The sequence below is a fragment of the Salmo salar genome, chromosome ssa05 (assembly GCF_905237065.1).
Source record: "Salmo salar chromosome ssa05, Ssal_v3.1, whole genome shotgun sequence".
In the NCBI taxonomy this organism is placed as follows: Eukaryota; Metazoa; Chordata; class Actinopteri; order Salmoniformes; family Salmonidae; genus Salmo; species Salmo salar.
In genome coordinates this window covers 20,385,832-20,407,004 of record NC_059446.1, presented here as the reverse complement: position 1 = coordinate 20,407,004, position 21,173 = coordinate 20,385,832, and the positions used below count along the sequence as shown (strand labels likewise).

Genomic DNA, 21,173 nt, shown 5'->3' with positions numbered 1-21,173 from the left:
CATATATCTTCATACTTTTTCTACTGGTCGCCCGTGGGAATCAAACCCACAACCCTTGCATTCCAACTGAGCCACATTATCAAATCACATCATCACAAACTACTTGATGTCTCAATGTACACAATTACTGTACTTATTTTTCTTCATGGTGATGGAAAGTCTACAGGGACAAACCTAGATGACCAGATTACGTACAATACAGTAATGTACATTTACATTAAGTGGTTTGTAAGGATGGTCAATTAATACTGCACAAACAGTGATTGTTTTCCATGTTATTTGATATAGAAAAATATTTAATTTGATGCTGTCACGCCTCTTCCCCCCTGGCACTCGAGGGCGCCAGGCTCCCCATTACTGCGCACTCCTGCCAACATCATTACGCACACCTGCCTTCCCCCAGTCACGTGCATCAGCGATTATTGGATTCACCTGGACGTTATCACCTCTGTCATTACCTTCCATATATATGTCTGGTTTCCCGGTCTGTTCCCTGCTTCAGCATAGATTGTTGTATGTCCTTGTTTACTGACGCTGTGCTCTTCTTGTTACCTGTTTGTTTCTGATTAACTAGTAGGGGGTTGACTCCCCCTACCTGCTTCTCATCTCCGGCGTCAGTCCTTACAGATGTGGATGTTTTGTGACTTTGCACCTTCTGATGTAAATGTTTGAGGACAGGATTTTGTACCTTTCTGGATTCCATTAGAATTATATATTGCAGAGAAAGGGACAGCGCAACAACTCATACAATTCCACCCATTCAATACTGCAAGATACTGTTCTTAATTATACAATTACCTATTTTGCTGAAGCAGAGATGCTGAAAAAGTGTTTTGCCTGTACTACAGACATTCTATTTCAGTCCGCTAATACAATAAAGGCGACTATAGGATATAAGTCTATAGTTTTTGACGTCAGATGAGTTGAGTGTTGATTTCTTGAGGAGGGGAGCGACTTGGGCTATTTTGAAGTGAGAGAGGACGCAGCCAGCGGTCAGGGATGAGTTGACGAGGGAAGTGAGGAATGGGAGAAGGTCTCCAGAGATGCAGAGAGGGAGGGGAGAGCGTGGAGGATTAAGGAGGGAGGAGAAGGTGGAAAATAGTTTTCTAGTGTTAGAGGCAGAAGCTTGAAATTTAGAGTGAGAGAAAGTGGCTTTAGCAGCGGATACAGAGGAAGGAAAGGTAGGGAGGAGGGAGTGAAAGAATGATAGTTCCTCCGGAAGTTTAGTTTTCCTGCATTTTCACCCAGCTGCCCTGTTCATATAGTAATCTTCAATGTAGAGAGTGACTGGGTCCTCACGTTGAACCTCCCAAACTTGAGTTTGATACTGAACATCATTGTATCACATCTGTTTAGATAAATCATGTAACACTTCCTGTAAAATGTTCCCACCAGCAACCTGGTTGGTGTTTATCGTGATAAAGCAACTGTACTTGTCAGTGCATCAATTATGTGGGTTACATGGCCTAAATGTTTACTGAGGTACTTAACAATATGGCAATGGCCAATATGCTACAAAGCCAGATGCACACTAATTTGGTAGATTCTTCTGCATTACATTTTCTGAGAAAGTCACAGAATAATGATGATTTTGATTGGTACATTTCTAGCTAGCTGATTAGATAGCTGATTAGGTTTAGATAACCTAAGCGAATGCTGGCTACCTAGCAAGCCAACTAGATAGAGGGTACACCCCCATTTATTTGTCACATGCGTAATAAACCACAAGTGTAGACTAACATGAGGAGTAACAGTGAAATGCTTACTGGCGGGTCCTTTTCCACCAATGCAGATTAATAAATAAAGATACAAAAAAATACAAATAGAAAAAGTGAAATGAGGAATAAATACAAAGTGAATAACGAATAACGAGTAAAAAGAGCATGGCTATATATAGGGAGTACCAGTACTGAGTAAATCCTTATCATTTATCGCCCTCCAGGTTCCCTTGGAGAGTTCATCAATGAGCTTGACGCCTTGATAAGTTCCTTTCCTGAGGATGGCTCACCCCTCACAATTCTGGGTGACTTTAACCTGTTATGGCTAGGGGGCAGTATTTTCACGGCTGGATAAAAAACGTACCCGATTTAATCTGGTTACTACTCCTGCCCAGTAACTAGAATATGCATATAATTATTTGCTTTGGATAGAAAACACTCCAAAGTTTCTAAAACTGTTTGAATGGTGTCTGTGAGTATAACAGAACTCAAATGGCAGGTCAAAACCTGAGAGATTCCTTTACAGGAAGTGGCCTGTCTGACCATTTCTTGAACTTCTTTGCCATCTCTATCTTTTACAAAGGATCTCTGCTGTTACGTGACACTTCCTACGTCTTCCATGGGCGCTCAGAGCCCGGGAAAAACCTGAATGTCGTCATCCCAGCCCCAGGCTGAAACACATTATCGCCTTTATCAAGTGGCCGATCAAGGGACTGTGGGCTTAGGCGCGTGCCCTGGCCGCCCCCGTCTTTGTGATTTTTACTCTGTTTGCCGAAAAGGAGATTCCCGGTCGGAATATTATCGCTTTTCTACGAGATAAATTGCATAAAAATTGATTTTAAACAGCGGTTGACATGCTTCGAAGTATGGTAATGGAATATTTAGAAATATTTTATCACGAATTGCGCCATGCGCACGACCCTGATTTACCATTTCGGATAGTTTCTGGAACACACGAACAAAACGCCGCTATTCGGATATAACAATGGATTATTTGGGACCAAACCAACATTTGTTATTGAAGTAGCAGTCCTGGGAGTGCATTCTGACGAAGACAACAAAGGTAATAACATTTTTGTTATAGTAAATCTGATTTTGGTGAAGGCTAAACTTGCCGGGTGTCTAAATAGCTAGCCCGTGATTGCTGGGCTATGTACTTAGAATATTGCAAAATGTGCTTTCACCAAAAAGCTATTTTAAAATCGGACATATCGAGTGCATAGAGGAGTTCTGTATCTATAATTCTTAAAATAATTGTTATGCTTTTTGTGAACGTTTATCGTGAGTAATTTAGTAATTGTTAGTAAATTCCCCGGAAGTATGCTAGTTCTGAACGTCACATGCTAATGTAAAAAGCTGTTTTTTGATATAAATATGAACTTGATTGAACAAAACATGCATGTATTGTATAACATAATGTCCTAGGTGTGTCATCTGATGAAGATCATCAAAGGTTAGTGCTGCATTTAACTGTCTTCTGGGTTTTTGTGACATTATATGCTAGCTTGAAAAATGGGTGTCTGATTATTTCTGGCTGGGTACTCTGCTGACATAATCTAATGTTTTGCTTTCGCTGTAAAGCCTTTTTGAAATCGGACAGTGTGGTTAGATAAAGGAGAGTCTTGTCTTTAAAATGCTGTGAAATAGTCATATGTTTTAAAAATTGAAGTTTTTGTATTTTTGAGGAATTTGTAATTCGCGCCACGCCTATCATTGGATATTGGAGCAAGTGTTCCGCTAGCGGAACGTCTAGATGTAAGAGGTTTAACCTCCCTACGTCTACCTTTGACTCATTTCTCTCTGCCTCTTTCTTTCCACTCCTCTCCTCTTTTGACCTCACCCTCTCACCGTCCCCCCCTACTCACAAGGCAGGCAATACTCTTGACCTCATCTTTACTAGATGCTGTACTTCTACTAATCTCACTGCAACTCCCCTCCAAGTCTCCGACTACTACCTTGTATCCTTTTCCCTCTCGCTCTCCTCCAACACTACTCACTCTGCCCCTACTCAGATGGTATTGCGCCGTCGCAACCTTCGCTCTCTCTCTCCTGCTACTCTCTCCTCTTCCATCCTATCATCTCTTCCCACTGCCCCATCCTTCTCCAACCAATCTCCTGATTCTGCCTCCTCAACCCTCCTCTCCTCCCTTTCTGCATCCTTTGACTCTCTATGTCCCCTATCCTCCCGGCCGGCTTAGTCCTCCCCTCCTGCTCCGTGGCTTTACGACTCATTGCGAGCGCACATAACAGGGCTCCGGGCAGCCGAGCGGAAATGGAGGAAAAGTAGCCTCCCTGCGGACCTGGCATCTTTTCACTCCCTCCTCTCCACATTTTCTTCGTCTGGTTCTGCTGCTAAAGCCACTTTCTACCACTCTAAACTCCAAGCATCTGCCTCTAACACTAGGAAGCTCTTTGCCACCTTCTCCTCTCTCCTGAATCCTCCTCCCGCCCCTCCTCCCTCTCTGCGGATCACTTTGTCAACCATTTTGAAAAGAAGGTTGACGACATCCGATCCTCGTTTGTTAACTTGTTATGGATAGGGGGCAGTATTTTCACGTCCGGATAAAAAACGTACCCGATTTAATCTGATTATTACTCCTGCCCAGAAACTAGAATATGCAGATAATTATTAGCTTTGGATAGAAAACACTCCAAAGTTTCTAAAACTGTTTGAATGGTGTCTGTGAGTATAACAGAACTCATTTGGCAGGCCAAAACCTGAGAAGATTCCAAACAGGAAGCGCCCTCTCTGACCATTTATTGGCCTTCTTGATCATCTCTATCCAAAACAGGGGATCTCTGGCATAACGTGACATTTTCTAACGCTCCCATAGGCTCTCAGAAGGCGCCAGAACGTTGAATGATGACTTTGCAGGCCATGGCTGAAAAACAGTAGCGCATTTGGATAGTGGTCGATCTGAGAACAATGAGACTGGGGGCGCGTGCATGAGAAGACTCCATGTTTTCATTTTCAGTCTTTGAACGAAAACAACGACTCCCGGTCAGAATATTAGCGCTTTTTTACGAGAAAAATCGCATAAAAATTGATTTTAAACAGCGGTTGACATGCTTCGAAGTACGGTAATGGAATATTTTACAATTTTTGGTCACAAAACATGCCGGGCGCGTCACCCTTCGTTACCCTTCGGATAGTGTCTTGAACGCACAACAAAACTCCGCTATTTGGATATAACTATGGATTATTTGGAACCAAAGCAACATTTGATATTGCAGTAGAAATCCTGGGAGTGCATTCTAACGAAGAACAGCTAAGGTAATCCAATTTTTCTTATAGTAAATCTGAGTTTGGTGAGTACCAAACTTGGTGGGTGTCAAAATAGCTAGCCATGATGGCTGGGCTATCTACTCAGAATATTGCAAAATGTGCTTTCACCAAAAAGCTATTTTAAAATCGGACACCGCGATTGAATAAAGGAGTTCTGTATCTATAATTCTTAAAATAATTGTTATGTGTTTTGTGAACGTTTATCGTGAGTAATTTAGTAAATTCACCGGAAGTGTTCGGTGGGAATGCTAGTTCTGAACGTCACACGCTAATGTAAAAAGCTGGGTTTTGATATAAATATGAACTTGATTGAACAAAACATGCATGTATTGTATAACATAATGTCCTAGGAGTGTCATCTGATGAAGATCATCAAAGGTTAGTGCTGCATTTAGCTGTGGTTTTGTTTTTTGTGACATTATATGCCAGCTTGAAAAATGGGTGTCTGATTATTTCTGGCTGGGTACTCTGCTGACATAATCTAATGTTTTGCTTTCGCTGTAAAGCCTTTTTGAAATCGGACAGTGTGGTTAGATAAAGGAGAGTCTTGTCTTTAAAATGGTGTAAAATAGTCATATGTTTGAAAAATTGAAGTTTTTGGATTTTCGAGGACTTTGTATTTCGCGCCACGCCCATCATTGGATATTGGAGCAGGTGTTCCGCTAGCGGAACGTCTAGATGTAAGTTAAGTCAAACGACACCGCTGGTCCTGTTCACATTGCCCTACCCTACGCTTTGACCTCTTTTTCCCCTCTCTCTCCAGATGAAATCTTGCGACTTGTGACGGCCGGCCGCCCAACAACCTGCCCACATGACCCTATCCCCTCCTCTCTTCTCCAGACCATTTCAGGAGACCTTCTCCCTTACCTCACCTCGCTCATCAACTCATCCTTGACCGCTGGCTACGTCCCTTCCGTCTTCAAGAGAGCGAGAGTTGCACCCCTTCTCAAAAAACCTACACTCGATCCCTCCGATGTCAACAACTACAGACCAGTATCCCTTCTTTCTTTTCTCTCCAAAACGCTTGAGCGTGCCGTCCTTGGCCAGCTCCCTTGCTATCTCTCTCAGAATGACCTTCTTGATCCAAATCAGTCAGGTTTCAAGACTGGTCATTCAACTGAGACTGCTCTTCTCTGTGTCACGGAGGCTCTCCGCACTGCTAAAGCTAACTCTCTCTCCTCTGCGCTCATCCTTCTAGACCTATCTGCTGCCTTTGATACGGTGAACCATCAGATCCTCCTCTCCACCCTCTCCGAGTTGGGCATCTCCGGCGCGGCTCACTCTTGGATTGCATCCTACCTGACAGGTCGCTCCTACCAGGTGGCGTGGCGAGAATCCGTCTCCTCACCACGTGCTCTCACCACTGGTGTCCCCCAGGGCTCAGTTCTAGGCCCTCTCCTATTCTCGCTATACACCAAGTCACTTGGCTCTGTCATATCCTCACATGGTCTCTCCGATCATTGCTACGCAGATGACACACAATGAATCTTCTCCTTTCCCCTTTCTGATAACCAGGTGGCGAATCGCATCTCTGCATGTCTGGCAGACATATCAGTGTGGATGACGGATCACCACCTCAAGCTGAACCTCGGCAAGATGGAGCTGCTCTTCCTCCCGGGGAAGGACTGCCCGTTCCATGATCTCACCATCACGGTTGACAACTCCATTGTGTCCTCCTCCCAGAGTGCTAAGAGCCTTGGCGTGACCCTGGACAACACCCTGTCGTTCTCCGCTAACATCAAGGCGGTGACCCGGTCCTGTAGGTTCATGCTCCACAACAAGATAACATGAAGTGTCATTTTGTTAGATAAAATCCTTTTTCATATCCTAAAAAGGTCCATATAGCATGCACGATCGATTTTGTATTTCCATTCGTTCAATTTGCAAAAAAAGTCATCTGTGAAAATTTAACCCTGAACGTTGTTGCAACCAGTCACATTACATTAGTATGTATTCCTCAGAGATCCTAGAACGTAACCAGACTTCACTATATCATTAGGGGTGTAGGATATCCTATAGGACACCATATTTGGTCAGAGAGCGACGCCTTCATGGCATGCCGTTAACCTCTATGGGCTAGGTGGGACGCTAGCGTGCCACCCGTGGTGCACTCCATCAACAGCAGGTGCATTTCAAGAGCGGCAAATTTGAATCCAAATAAATGTCAAAATTCAAATTTTTCAAAAATACAACTATTTTACACCATTTGAAAGATAAACATCTCCTTAATCTAACCACGTTTTACGATTTCAAAAAGGTTTTACGGCGAAAGCATAAATTTAGAGTATGTTAGGACAGTACATTTACAAGAGTTGTGTGTAATGTTTTGTCAAGTCAAAGACAGGGTCACCAAAACCATAAAACCAGCTAAAATGATGCACTAACCTTTTACAATCTCCATCAGATGACACTCCTAGGACATTATGTTAGACAATGCATGCATTTTTAGTTCTATCAAGTTCATATTTATATCCAAAAACAGCGTTTTACTATGGCATTGATGTTGAGGAAATCGTTTCCCTCCAATAACCGGCAGTCAAGTCAGCGTCACAAATTAAATAATTAAAATTAGAAAACATTGGTAAAATATTATATTGTCATTTAAAGAATTATAGATTTACATCTCTTGAACGCAATCAACTTGCCAGATTTAAAAATAACCTTACTGGGAAATCACACTTTGCAATAATCTGAGCACTGCGCCCAGAAAAATACGCGTTGCGATACAGACTAGACGTCATGTTGGGGAGATCTAAAATCGAAAATACTATGTAAATAATCCATTACCTTTGATTCTCTTCATCAGATGTCACTTCCAGGTATCACAGGTCCATAACGAATGTAGTTTTGTTCAAAAAAGCTCATCATTTATGTCCAAAAATCTCCGTCTTGTTACCACATGATCTAAGCCAGCCGGACTTCTCGTCATGAACGAGGGGAAAAAATATATTTCCGTTCGTTCAAACATGTCAAACGTTGTATAGCATAAATCATTAGGGCCTTTTTTAACCACAACATGAATAATATTCAAGGTGGACGAATGCATACTCTTTTATAACGTATTGGAACGAGGGTACCCAACATGAACTCGCGCGCCAGGTGTCTAATGGGACATCATCGTTCCATGGCTCTTGTTCGGTCAGATCTCCCTCCAGAAGACTCAAAACACTTTGTAAAGGCTGGTGACATCTAGTGGAAGCAATAGGAAGTGCCAAAATATTCCTCAGCCCCTGTGTTTTTCAATGGGATAGGTTTAAAGTCAATACAACACATCAGGTATCCACTTCCTGTCAGAAAATGTCTCAGGGTTTTGCCTGCCAAATGAGTTCTGTTATACTCACAGACACCATTCAAACAGTTTTAGAAACTTTAGAGTGTTTTCTATCCATATATAATAAGTATATGCATATTCTAGTTACTGGGTAGGATTAGTAACCAGATTAAATCGGGTACATTTTTTTTATCCAGACGTGCAAATGCTGCCCCCTAGCCCTAACAGGTTAACATGGGCGGTCTTCACTTGAACGTCTCTAACTTTGTCAAATAAGAACCAATCGGGGTAAAACAAAGCTAGCTACAGATGAAGTCGGAAGTTTACATACACCTTAGCCAAATACATTAAAAATCAGTTTTTCACAATTCCTGACATTTAATCCTCGTAAAAATTCCCTGTCTTAGGTCAGTTAGGATCACCACTTTATTTTAAGAATGTAAAATGTCAGAATAATAGTAGAGAGAATAATTTATTTCAGTATGTATTTCTTTCATCACATTCCCAGTGGGTCAGACGTTTACATACACTCAATTAGTATTTGGTAGCATTGCCTTTAAACTTGGGTCAAACGTTTTGGGTAGCCTTCTACAAGCTTCCCACAATAAGTTGCGTGGATTTTGGCCCATTCCTACTGACAGAGCTGATGTAACTGAGTCAGGTTTGTAGGCCTCCTTGCTCGCACACGCTTTTTCAGTTCTGCCCTCAAATTTTCTATAGGATTGAGGTCAGGGCTTTGTGATGACCACTCCAATACCTTGACTTTGTTGTCCTTAAGCCATTTTGCCACAACTTTGGAAGTATGCTTGGGGTAATTGTCAATTTGGAAGACCCATTTGTGACCAAGCTTTAACTTCCTGACTGATGTTATGAGATGTTGCTTCAATATATCCAAAAATGTTCCATCGTCATGATGCCATCTATTTTGTGAAGTGCACCAGTCCCTCCTGCAGCAAAGCACCCCCACAACATGATGCTCCCACCCCGTGCTTCATTGTTGGGACGGTGTTCTTCGCTTGCAAGCCTCCCCTTTTTCCTCCAAACAAAACGATGGTCATTATGCCAAACAGTTCTATTTTTGTTTCATCAGAACAGAGGACATTTCTCAAAAAAACTACGATATTTGTCCCCATGTGCAGTTGCAAATCGTAGTCTTGCTTTTTTATGGCAGTTTTGGAGCAGTGGCTTCTTCCTTGCTGAGCGGCCTTTCAGGTCATGTCGATATAGGACTCGTTTTACTGTGGATATAGATACTTTTGTACCTCTTTTCCTCCAGCATCTTCACAAGGTCATTTCCTGTTGTTCTGGGAATGATTTGCACTTTTCGCACCAAAGTATGTTAATCTCCAGGGCACAGAATGCGTCTCCTTCCTGAGTAGTATGACGGCTGCATGGTCCCATGGTCTTTAAACTTGCGTACTATTGTTTGTACAGATGAACGTGGCACCTTCAGGTGTTTGGAAATTGCTCCCAAGGATGAACCAGACTTGTGGAGGTCTACAATTATTCTTCTGAGGTCTTGGCTGATTTCTTTTGATTTTCTCATGACGTCAAGCAAAGAGGTACTGAGTTTGAAGGTAGGCCTTGAAATACATCCACAGGTACACCTCCAATTGACACAAATGATGTTGATTAGCGTATCAGAAGTTTCTAAAGCCATTACATCATTTTCTGGAATTTTCCAAGCTGTTTTAAGGCACAGTCAACTTAGTGTATGTAAACTTCTGACCCACCGGTATTGTGATACAGTGAATTATAAGTGAAATAATCTGTCTGAAAACAATTGTTGGAAACATTACTTGTGTCATGCACAAAGTAGATGTCCTGACCGACTTGCCAAAACTAGAGTTTGTTAACCTCTTACATCTAGATGTTCCGCTAGCGGAACACCTGCTCCAATATCCAATGATGGGCGTGGCGCGAAATACAAATTCCTCTAAAATCCGAAAACTTCCATTTTTCAAACATATGACTATTTTACAGCATTTTAAAGACAAGACTCTCGTTAATCTAACCACACTGTCCGATTTCAAAAAGGCTTTACAGCGAAAGCAAAACATTAGATTATGTCAGCAGAGTACCCAGCCAGAAATAATCAGACACCCATTTTTCAAGCTAGCATATAATGTCACAAAAACCCAGAAGACAGCTAAATGCAGCACTAACCTTTGATGATCTTCATCAGATGACACACCTAGGACATTATGTTATACAATACATGCATGTTTTGTTCAATCAAGTTCATATTTATATCAAAAAACAGCTTTTTACATTAGCATGTGACGTTCAGAACTAGCATACCCCCCGCAAACTTCCGGGGAATTTACTAACAATTTACTAAATTACTCACGATAAACGTTCACAAAAAGCATAACAATTATTTTAAGAATTATAGATACAGAACTCCTCTATGCACTCGATATGTCCGATTTTAAAATAGCTTTTTGGTGAAAGCACATTTTGCAATATTCTAAGTACATAGCCAAGCCATCACGGGCTAGCTATTTAGACACCCGGCAAGTTTAGCCTTCACCAAAATCAGATTTACTATAAGAAAAATGTTATTACCTTTCCTGTTCTTTGTCAGAATGCACTCCCAGGACTTCTACTTCAATAACAAATGTTGGTTTGGTCCCAAATAATCCATCGTTATATCCAAACAGCGGCGTTTTGTTCGTGCGTTCTAGACACTATCCGAAATGGTAAATCAGGGTCGTGCGCATGGCGCAATTCGTGACAAAAAAATTCTAAATATTCCATTACCGTACTTCGAAGCATGTCAACCGCTGTTTAAAATCAATTTTTATGCAATTTTTCTCGTAAAAAAGCGATAATATTCCGACCGGGAATCTGCGTTTCGGTAAATAGAGGGAAAAACAGAAAGACGGGGCCGGCCAGTGCACGAGCCTAAGCCCTTTGTCCTCTGATAGACCACTTAGCAAAAGCGCTCGTGTGTTTCAGCCAGGGCTTTGAATTACGTCATTCAGCTTTTTCCCGGGCTCTGAGCGCCCATGGAAGCCGTAGGAAGTGTCACGTAACAGCAGAGATCCTTTGTAATGGATAGAGATAATCAAGAAGGGGAAGAAATGGTCAGACAGGGTACTTCCTGTACAGAATCTTCTCAGGTTTTGGCCTGCCAAATGAGTTCTGTTATACTCACAGACACCATTCAAACAGTTTTAGAAACTTTGGAGTGTTTTCTATCCAAAGCTAATAATTATATGCATATTATAGTTTCTGGGCAGGAGTAATAATCAGATTAAATCGGGTACGTTTTTTATCCAGCCGTGAAAATACTGCCCCCTAGCCATAACAGGTTAACAATACATTTGTGGAGTGGTTGAAAAACAAGTTTTAATCCCTCCAACATAAGTGTATGTAAACTTCCGACTTCAACTGTAGATAGTCAATGAGCTGGGCTTTACGGGAGTATCTGGAAACCCTGTATCTGTCGTAAAATGTAGCTGCTAACCTTGTACGACATTATACCTTTTCCTTTTGGACAAAAATTATAAGAATATTCAGTTATATTTTTCAAATATTGAACTTATAATATGGCTACAAATACTGGAAAAGCTATATCAAAGTCCAAGTATACAGATTTGACAATATTCTTGCAGAAAAATTTAATATGAATGCAAATTTGTCCTTCACAATTTCCCAAATGTACCTGGGTGACTTCACACTAAATGTCATGTAGTTCGCCCATACGTCAACTTATCCATCTGAAACTTTGCACATACACTGCTGCCAACTTGTGGACACCATAGGAATTATAACCAGAGTGATTGCTTAAACTGGTACCTTTCTGTTGCATTTCAAAAATGATGATAGAAAAAACGATTGTTTTTTTTCTTTGTATTTTCTTCTACCAGATCTATTGTGCTTTATTCTCCTACATTCAATTCACATTTTCACAAACATCAAGGTGTTTCCTTTGAAATGGTACCAAGGAAATGCATATCCTTGCTTCAGGGCCGGAGTTACAGGCAGTTAGATTTGGGTATATCATTTTCGGCGAAAATTTTAAAAAGGGGGGCTATATTAAAAATGTGACTACCAAAGATTTCCTACGTTATCGATTGATTCTGTGAAGACATGAAAAAATGAATGAGAAAGTTGTATGTGTGTATAATCGATTACTAGAGATTGATGAAGTAGTACTGGGAATATGAGATGCAACTTAAACAATCAATACGTTTTTATGGATAATTAGTTAGAGATAAGGTTAAGGATTTTCCCCTTTTTTTCAATTTTCACCTAAAATGTCATACCACAATCTAATCTTGAGGCAAGAATATGTATATTATTTGGTACCATTTGAAAGGAAACACTTTGAAGTTTATGGAAATGTGAAAAGAATGTAGTAGAATATAACACAATAGATCTGGTAAAAAATAATACAAAGAGCAAACCAACAATTCTTATGTATTTTGTTGTACAATCGTCTTTGAAATGCAAGAGAAAGGCCATAATGTATTATTCCAGCCAAGGTGTAATTAGATTTTGGCCACTAGATGGCATCAGTGTATGTGCAAAGTTTTAGACTGATCTAATGAACCATTCCATTTCTGTTCAAAATGTTGTATCAAGACAGAGCCTAATTTTCCAAATGTGCCTAATTTGTTTATTAATAACTTTTCATGTTCAAAATTGTGCACTCTCCTCAAACAATAGCATGGTATTATTTCACTGTAATAGCTACTGTAAATTGGACAGTGCAGTTAGATTAACAAGAATGTACGCTTTCTGCCAATATTAGATGTGTCTGTCACGTTCGTCGTAAGGATGGGACCAAAGCGTAAGGATGGGACCAATGTGAATACTCATCTTCTTTATTATGAAAAAAACCAAAATAAACACTTAATCAAAAAACAACGACGAGAAACAGTCCTGTAAGGCACACAGCTACACATGGAACAACTACACACAAAAACCCATAGAAAAACACCCCTACTAAATAGGACCTTCAATTAGAGGCAACTAGGAACATCTGTCTCCAATTGAAGGTCAACCCAATAAACTAAACATAGAAATACAAAAACTAGAAAGAACATAGAAATATACTAACATAGAACAATAACCCCAAAAAACTGAAACACATAAAACAAACACCCCCTGTCACATCCTGACCAAACTACAATAACAAATAACCCCTTTACTGGTCAGGACTTGACAGTGTCTGTTTTCCTGGGATTTTTTCTTGTTACTTACAACCTCATGCTAATCGCATTAGCCTATGGTAGCTCAACCATCCCGTGGAAGGGACACCGATCCCAAATAATTTTTTTAATAACAAATTCTTATTTACAATGATGGCCTAGGAACAGTGGGTTAATTGCCTTTTTCAGGTGCAGAATGACAGATTTTTACCTTGTCAGCTGATGGATTCGATCTAGCAACCTTTCGGTTACTGGCCCAACGCTTTCGGTTACCTGCTGCCCCCTTTTCCATAATTACTATCAATACAATCCATCAGAAAGTAAAGGTATGTATTCCAGGAACGTCACAATTTATATTGCAGTTAAATAAAAAAGTCACCTCAACAAATCAATCATATTGTCTTGGCTACAAAGAATCTGAATATACATTTGCAGTTGACATCATCTTATTCAGCTACAAAGTATTTTACTATTGCAATGCAAGTTTTCAGACTATATCGTTTTTTGAATACTTAGCATTTTAGCAGGGACAGATAAATGAGGGTGGTCTGTTGTTCTTCTGTGAATCTGTTATCCCACAATCATACAAAGATGTTATTAGTTCATTCTAATTGTGCTCCCCCATATGTTTGTAGTTGGGATGGACCAGTGCTATGCCCTGCTTCCAGTTGGTAATGGTCTGTGTGTAGCATTGATATTTGATTAATTGAATAACTGGTGCTATAATTTAATAACCAGTGCTATAATTTAATAACTTGAGGTATAATTTAATAACAGGTGCTATAAAAAAATGGACTACATGAAACATTCAATTTTTAACGATTCATTCATTTTGTTCTATTTAACCCAAACATCATGTCAGGAGGTTATTGATTTTAAATAACATATAGAATATAGTTACTTCTATATTCATTCTGTTGTTAGAACAGGTTCCACCTCTCTGCAAATCTGTGATGGCCCTCTCATTGCTAACCACTTGGGTCAACAGGTACAAATACTAGGCTACACAAGCATATAAGGGATTACTATCTTAATTACATTAATTGTTTTCTCCATGTTTCATCTCAGGGATTCAGTGGTGACTGTCTACAATACAATGCAGTGACCTTTACCACTAAGACAACTGGAACCCTGAGAAATAAATGAACAGGGGGTATCCCAGTCGGTCCACCACTGTAAGTTGCAACCTATCAGAAACAAGCAATACTTTTTCATAGATATCAATTACAGATTGTTTTCTACAGTTTAAAGGAATGTAATTCCCAGAGTTACTAGCCAATCCTATATACAGTGTCTGGCTTGTGCTTTATTGTTTCAGTAATTATTTCAGAAATCAAGTGTGAATACATTTGCAGTATGTTAAATTAGTAGGCAATTTCAGAGTTGACCTTTGCTGACAGTTTTGCAAATTACCATTATAAAAGCTCAATTTTAAATAATGTGATGAGTTAGATAATGTTGAATGATGAATTGGTTTGGTATCTTATTGTATGTTTTAGGGGTTACAGTACACACTGTGTTCTCCTGTACAGGTCTCAGAGAGTAATGTACACTGTAGAATCATAGTCTCCTGGATGGACTGGGTCATACTGGCTGCTGCTTGACAGTCTTACCTACATAAGTGTAAAATAGATTTGAAAAATCAATATCAATTGTTAAGTATTTTTGTAAAACTATGCATTCAAAGAAACTTCAAATATGAAATATTTTCAAATTAAATAATGTGAACTAAAAAACCCTGTACATAACTGCAACCAACCCAATTTCCCAGAACCAGATAAAACCTAGTAATAAAAATCATTAGAAGACCTCTATTGAAAATGCTTTTAAATCCAGGACAAATCTTAATCTGGTTCCCTCAATGTTCAGGTTGGAAATGCACTTACACAATATACTGAGAAGTACGATAATAACCCTGCTTCTGGTCATCTTGTTGAGTAGCTATTACACTATGCCGATGTCATCTGACAATAACATGAAGTGTGTCATACGTAAATGAAAATCAAAGACCAACCTGATAGGCTGGTGATGACACTCAGTGCTTCCTGTAACATTGTAATGGTCTTGTTTTGTACGTTCAACTTGTTAAACAATGCTGTTCTGTATCCATGCTATTTAAACCAACTGATCATCTTTTGATGTTCGGTTTCCCAGACAGAGTCAGCCTAGTCTTGCATTTAAAAGTATTTTCAGTGGAGAATAGTCCTTGAACACGATTCTTAGTGTACAATCTTGCATAATCTGTATCTGGGAAACCTATCTGTAGAGTTTAAATGAAGCCAGAAGTTGCCTAATTAGAGCCGTTATGTCATTATGCAGCGTTCTTTGAATTGTTTGCTATCAATCTAAATATTGTTGATAAAAAGGAGTAGGCCTAATTCCATGTTAGTTCATCCAGTATGAGGAGAAGACAAATGTGGCTTTTTAAGACAACGTGAGTGATTTACTCAGCTACGACTTTGAGGTATCATACAATTTAATAGAATGATATGCAAAAATGTATTTGGAGTTACTAAGTATTGTACTTTGATAGGAATTGGTACATTTTGTTTAATTACAGACTTATTCAATAAACAGAAATATGTGGCTGAGAACTAAGAATGTCTTAAATATCCCTAATTCTAAAAAAGTTAAAAGCAATGGGGGGGAGAATGATAATGAAAGTACACTGATAATGAGATCAACATAACAAAGACTGCAAAAATGTAAATGTAAGAATAATTTGCTAGAAACGTTCACAGAAGACAGAACCCAATATCAGGATTATCCATGTATGAACAGGTTTCCATTGTTTATTGTACACTTGTGCTAAACATTGAACAGGAAAGTTCACTGATAAAAAGTACAGTAGAAGCTAAAATATTAGGAACCTCTACAGACTGACATGTCAACAAAACAGGTAATATGAAGCCGGGACATTATAAAGTTACAAAAACAACTTACTTTGTGTAGGCAAATGTAAATGCTGCTTTCATGTGCTAAAACACATCAAGCATTTACAGTATCTAGATACATGGTTAGAAAACAAAAACACATGCTATTAATATTTTCTTTTAAGGTTTAATTTATTTTTAAATTGAATGTCAAAGTTCCAGACATTTCAGTGTTCTTTTCCGTTTTTGCTGTTCTGCTGTGTTACCTTTTCATGTGAAAGATAAAACACAACATTTATTGTAATAAATGAAACATTTGAGAGATTAATGACTTAACTAGACCCACTACTCAGTACCGTAGTTGAAACAATTTCAGTCCCAATCTGAGTGCCTGACATCAGAATACACACTCTCCTGTGGTGTCTCTCTCTTCTTTCTTCCTCGTTTGTATTTCCTCTCAGAGAAATTCAATGCAGCATAATTCAACGTATCTGCATATTCATCCTGTGAATAATCACATTTTTTTTGCCATACTGGTAACATAAAGCATATATGTGATGGCATAAACTCACTGCGTCATAACTGAGATTTGTTAGAGCAATTACACCTACATCATCTCGTTGCGTTTTCTTTTTGTACTCTGAATGGTATATTAAATACTTAATAATAAAAAGTACAAAAGTAATGCCAACAGCCAAATCAATGGGCAGCAAAGTTATACAAATCAATTTATTTACCTGGCCATTTAACTGTTCCACTGTTGAGCTGTCATGTCCTATATCCTGAGAGGCACCTACTTTTTCCATGAGAGAAAACAAGCAACAAGCATAACCATGACAGGATACTCCCAGAGAAGCAAGACATTTGGCTACATGTATCCGAAAATGTATTTGTGCCAATCTACAATTTGCAATTCTCAACAGCTCACCATAACAATGTTCACAAATTGGCCTTGTATTTCTGGTGCAGACAAGGATACTGATCACAGTCACACTTAAAGCCAACGTTGCTCCCAGAGCGATAATGACAGGATCAGCTGCTTTTTCTAAACCAAAAAGAATTTGCATGTTCAATGAACTAGTTTATTACAATATTATAAGTAACTGAAGTGGTATGATGATCAACACAGTACACAGTATATTCCCTATATAGTATACTGGCAGTAAAGTATTCGAGAAATCAGATTTTCTTTCCTCACTTTTTTACAATTTCATTTGAGAATAAAACTTCCTTCATCTTTGCATATACACTACCGTTCAAAAGTTTGGGGTCACCTGGAAATGTCCTTGTTTTTGAAAGAAAAGCACATATTTTGTCCATTAAAATAACATCAAATTGATCAGAATTACAGTGTTGACATTGTTAATGTTGTAAATGACTATTGCAGCTGGAAATTGCCATTTTTTTATGAGAATATCTACATAGGCATACAGATGCCCATTATCAGCAACCATCACTCATGTGTCCCAAATGCACGTTGTGTTAGCTAATCCAAGTTTACCATTTTAAAAGGCTAATTGATCATTAGAAAAACCTTTTGCAATTATGTTAGCACAGCTGAAAACTGTTGTCCTGATTAAAGAAGCAATAAAACTGGCCTTCTTTAGACTAGTTGAGTGTCTGGAGCATTATCAATTAGCCTTTTAAAATTATTAACTTGGATTAGCTAACACAACGTGCCATTGGAACACAGTAGTGATGGTTGCTGATAATGGGCATCTGTACGCCTATGTAGATATTCTATTAAAAATCAGCCGTTTTGAGCTACAATAGTCATTTACAACATTAACAATGTCTACACTGTATTTCTTATCAATTTGATGTTATTTTAATGGACAAAAAATTTGCTTTTCTTTCAAAAAGAAGGACATTTCCAAGTGACTCCAAACTTTTGAACGGTAGTGTATATGGCATTTAAAAAAAAAAAAAATCCCTTTAAACTACACTGAGTATACCAAACATTAGGAACACCTACCAAATATTGAGTTGCACACTCCCCTTTTGCCCTCAGAACAGCCTCAATTTGTCGGGCATGGACTCTACAAGGTGTCGAAAGCATTCCACAAGGATGCTTGCCCATGATCAATCAATCAATCAATCAATCAATCAATCAAATGTATTTATAAAGCCCTTTTTAAATCAGCCGATGTCACAAAGCACTGTACAGAAACCCAGCCTAAAACCCCAAACAGCAAGCAATGCAGATGTAGAAGCATGATGACTCCAATGTTTGTATCAAGTTGGCTGGATGTCCTTTGGGTGGTGGACCACTCTTGATACACAAGGGAAACTTTTGAGCATGAAAATCCCAGCAGCATTGCAGTTCTTGACACAAAATGGTGCGCATGGCACCTATTACCATACCCCCTTCAAAGGCACTTAAATCTTTTGTCTTGCCCATTCACTCTCTGAATGGCACACATAAACAATCAATGTCTCAACTGTCTCAAGGCTTAAAAATCATTATTTAATCTGTCTCCTCCACTTCTTCTACACTGATTTGAAGTGGATTTAACAAGTGACATCAATCAATAGCCTATGTAGTGGAAAGAGCAGGTGTTCTTAATGTTTTGTATACTCAGCATAAAGTGTTACACAGTAGACAAGTTATTACACATCTGTATTTCACCTTCATTATTTGTAAATAATATTCATCACCTACCAATGTGCAATTTTGTTCCATTGCCCAACAGAATCTCCCCACATGTGGCCACAGCACAGTAGTAAGTCCCAGCATCAGAGAGACTGAGGTTGTTCTTAGAGAGGCTGTAGACACAGCTCTGTGTAGGAGAGGGAGTCTCAGGGCTCTTCTCACACTCATCACTCCTTTTCCCAGGGGTGTAAATAACTCCTGGATGGGATTCTCCTGATCCGGCTCTGAACCAGTACACACTGTGTTCTCCTGTACAGGTCTCAGAGAGTACTGTACACTGCAGAGTCACAGAGTCTCCTGGATGGACTGGGTCAGACTCTGGCTGCTGCTCCAGAGTTATCTTGGTAAACCTCTTTCCACTGTCACCTACATTGTGCATTTTGTTGGATGAAGGATATTCTCAAGTTTAGAACAATGTACCAAGATGAACTTTATAATATCCACTGAGGACTATACTGTACACTGATAATAATATACTGATGAACAATAAAATATACAATTCAAATGAAATTACCATTTGTAGCCAAAAAGGTTCCATTTCTATAATCCATTTGATACTTTGTTCCCACTGCACAGTAATAGGTTGCCTCATCTGATGTGCTGATATTGCTGATAATGAGATGAGATACGTCTTCAGCTTTGTCCACTTTAAAACGTAGGTTATTAAACTTTCCAGAAAGAACAGGTTTGGAAGAATCAGTAATAGCTGCCACAACGTGGGGCATTTGACCAATAGTTTGCTTGTACCAGTAGAGGACTTGAAAACGTTTGTTATCAGCGAATAGGCATGATAGAGATATGGAGTCTCCGAGCTGAACAGTGGTCAGTGGAACTGGCTGATTAACTTCTTCATTTTGAATCAGGTCTGCAATAGATTTGAAAGAAGTTTTGCAGATATATTAACTTTGCCAATTCAGACATCAATTTGTAGAATAATTACCAAAGTGGTCAGAGCTATCTGGAAATGGGCTAGGACAAAGCCTAATCAATGTCCTTAAAACCATGGAAAACATACTGATTTGGTGATATTTCCTCTCATAGCTGTCAAAACTACATTGATGTAACTACAGTATTCCATCCTGTTTCTGCACTACTAAACTACTTTCCAATAGTCGAAGACGTAGGTTACACATTCAGTTAAAAAATTATGCAGTTCAGTAAGACAATAGGTTAGGCATGCACTTACAAAGTTGAGTGAGAAGTACCAAAATAAAGCTGGTTCTGATCATCTTGCTAAGTTCTTTCCCTTAACCATGAAACACGCAATGACTGATGTGACAAAAGGAGAATAACTATTCATTTTGCTTGGTGCCATGTAAGAATGACTTGATTGGTTGTTCAAGATTTCCTGTAGATGGTTTTCCACCAACAAGGTCTGGACATGGTATCACTTTAAAATACACATTTAATTAACTATAGTGTGATTTGTTGGCCTTATGTATTGATCATTGATGCCATTGCCGTATGTTGATTTTGAACCAGTCCATTGATATTGAATCTGTCACAGCCCACTGGGCACAGACGTCAGTTCAATGTATAGTTTTGATTTACATTTGGTTGAGTCGTCAACAAACGTGAATTCCATGTGAAATCAACCAAAAATGTCTCTGTCTTATTGGATTAAGGTTATTAGAAGTTGGGTGAATAAAAGCTAGGGGGACCCCAGCCCCCCAAAAATAGTAGAATACACCAGCTGCAATTTTGACATTTGGTTGTAGATCATTCAGCAGTTTTTCTCTTGTTATGTCAGTCACTGACACTCACTCAATTAGCATGTCAGCTAAAAATATTTTGATTGGTAGTTAGTCTAGCCATCTATCTAAACTTGTAGTAATCATGGCTGAATACCGATAGAGCAAGCTGGGCACGTGCCGAGGGCCCTGACCTCCAGGATGGGCCCCATTGTTTATGTTAGTCATTCTCACTCAGATATCATATTAACATGGCAAAAGTAATGGCAAAACTTATAAAATTACAGTAAATTTGTAATGGTTTCCATTGAGAAGTGGAGGAGTCAGGCACAGGACACAGGAATAAGTGTAAACCAAAACGTGTTTACTCAAATTTATCAATAAACTTCTCACAAAAAATAACATGGTTTAAAAAAAACAACAACCACAAAACAGGAAACAATCACGGACAAGACAAACAGGAAAGACAGAGGGTTAAATAATGAACATAATTAGGGAAATCAAAAACAGGTGTACACA

The 21,173-nt window shown here is 39.1% G+C and overlaps 1 protein-coding gene across 1 annotated transcript; it reads right to left on the bottom strand.

Moving 5' to 3' along the window:
* Positions 1 to 16,548: 16,548 nt before the first annotated feature.
* Positions 16,549 to 20,192, bottom strand: LOC106604430 (uncharacterized). Its single transcript, XM_014199033.2, has 6 exons — positions 20,150 to 20,192; positions 19,478 to 19,828; positions 18,973 to 19,329; positions 17,239 to 17,355; positions 17,065 to 17,106; positions 16,549 to 16,831 (listed from the first exon to the last, which is right to left on the bottom strand). Exons 1-6 carry the CDS (start codon positions 20,190 to 20,192, stop codon positions 16,683 to 16,685), a joined length of 1,059 nt encoding a protein of 352 aa, XP_014054508.1. The 3' UTR covers positions 16,549 to 16,682.
* Between the last annotated feature and the right edge of the window lie 981 nt (positions 20,193 to 21,173).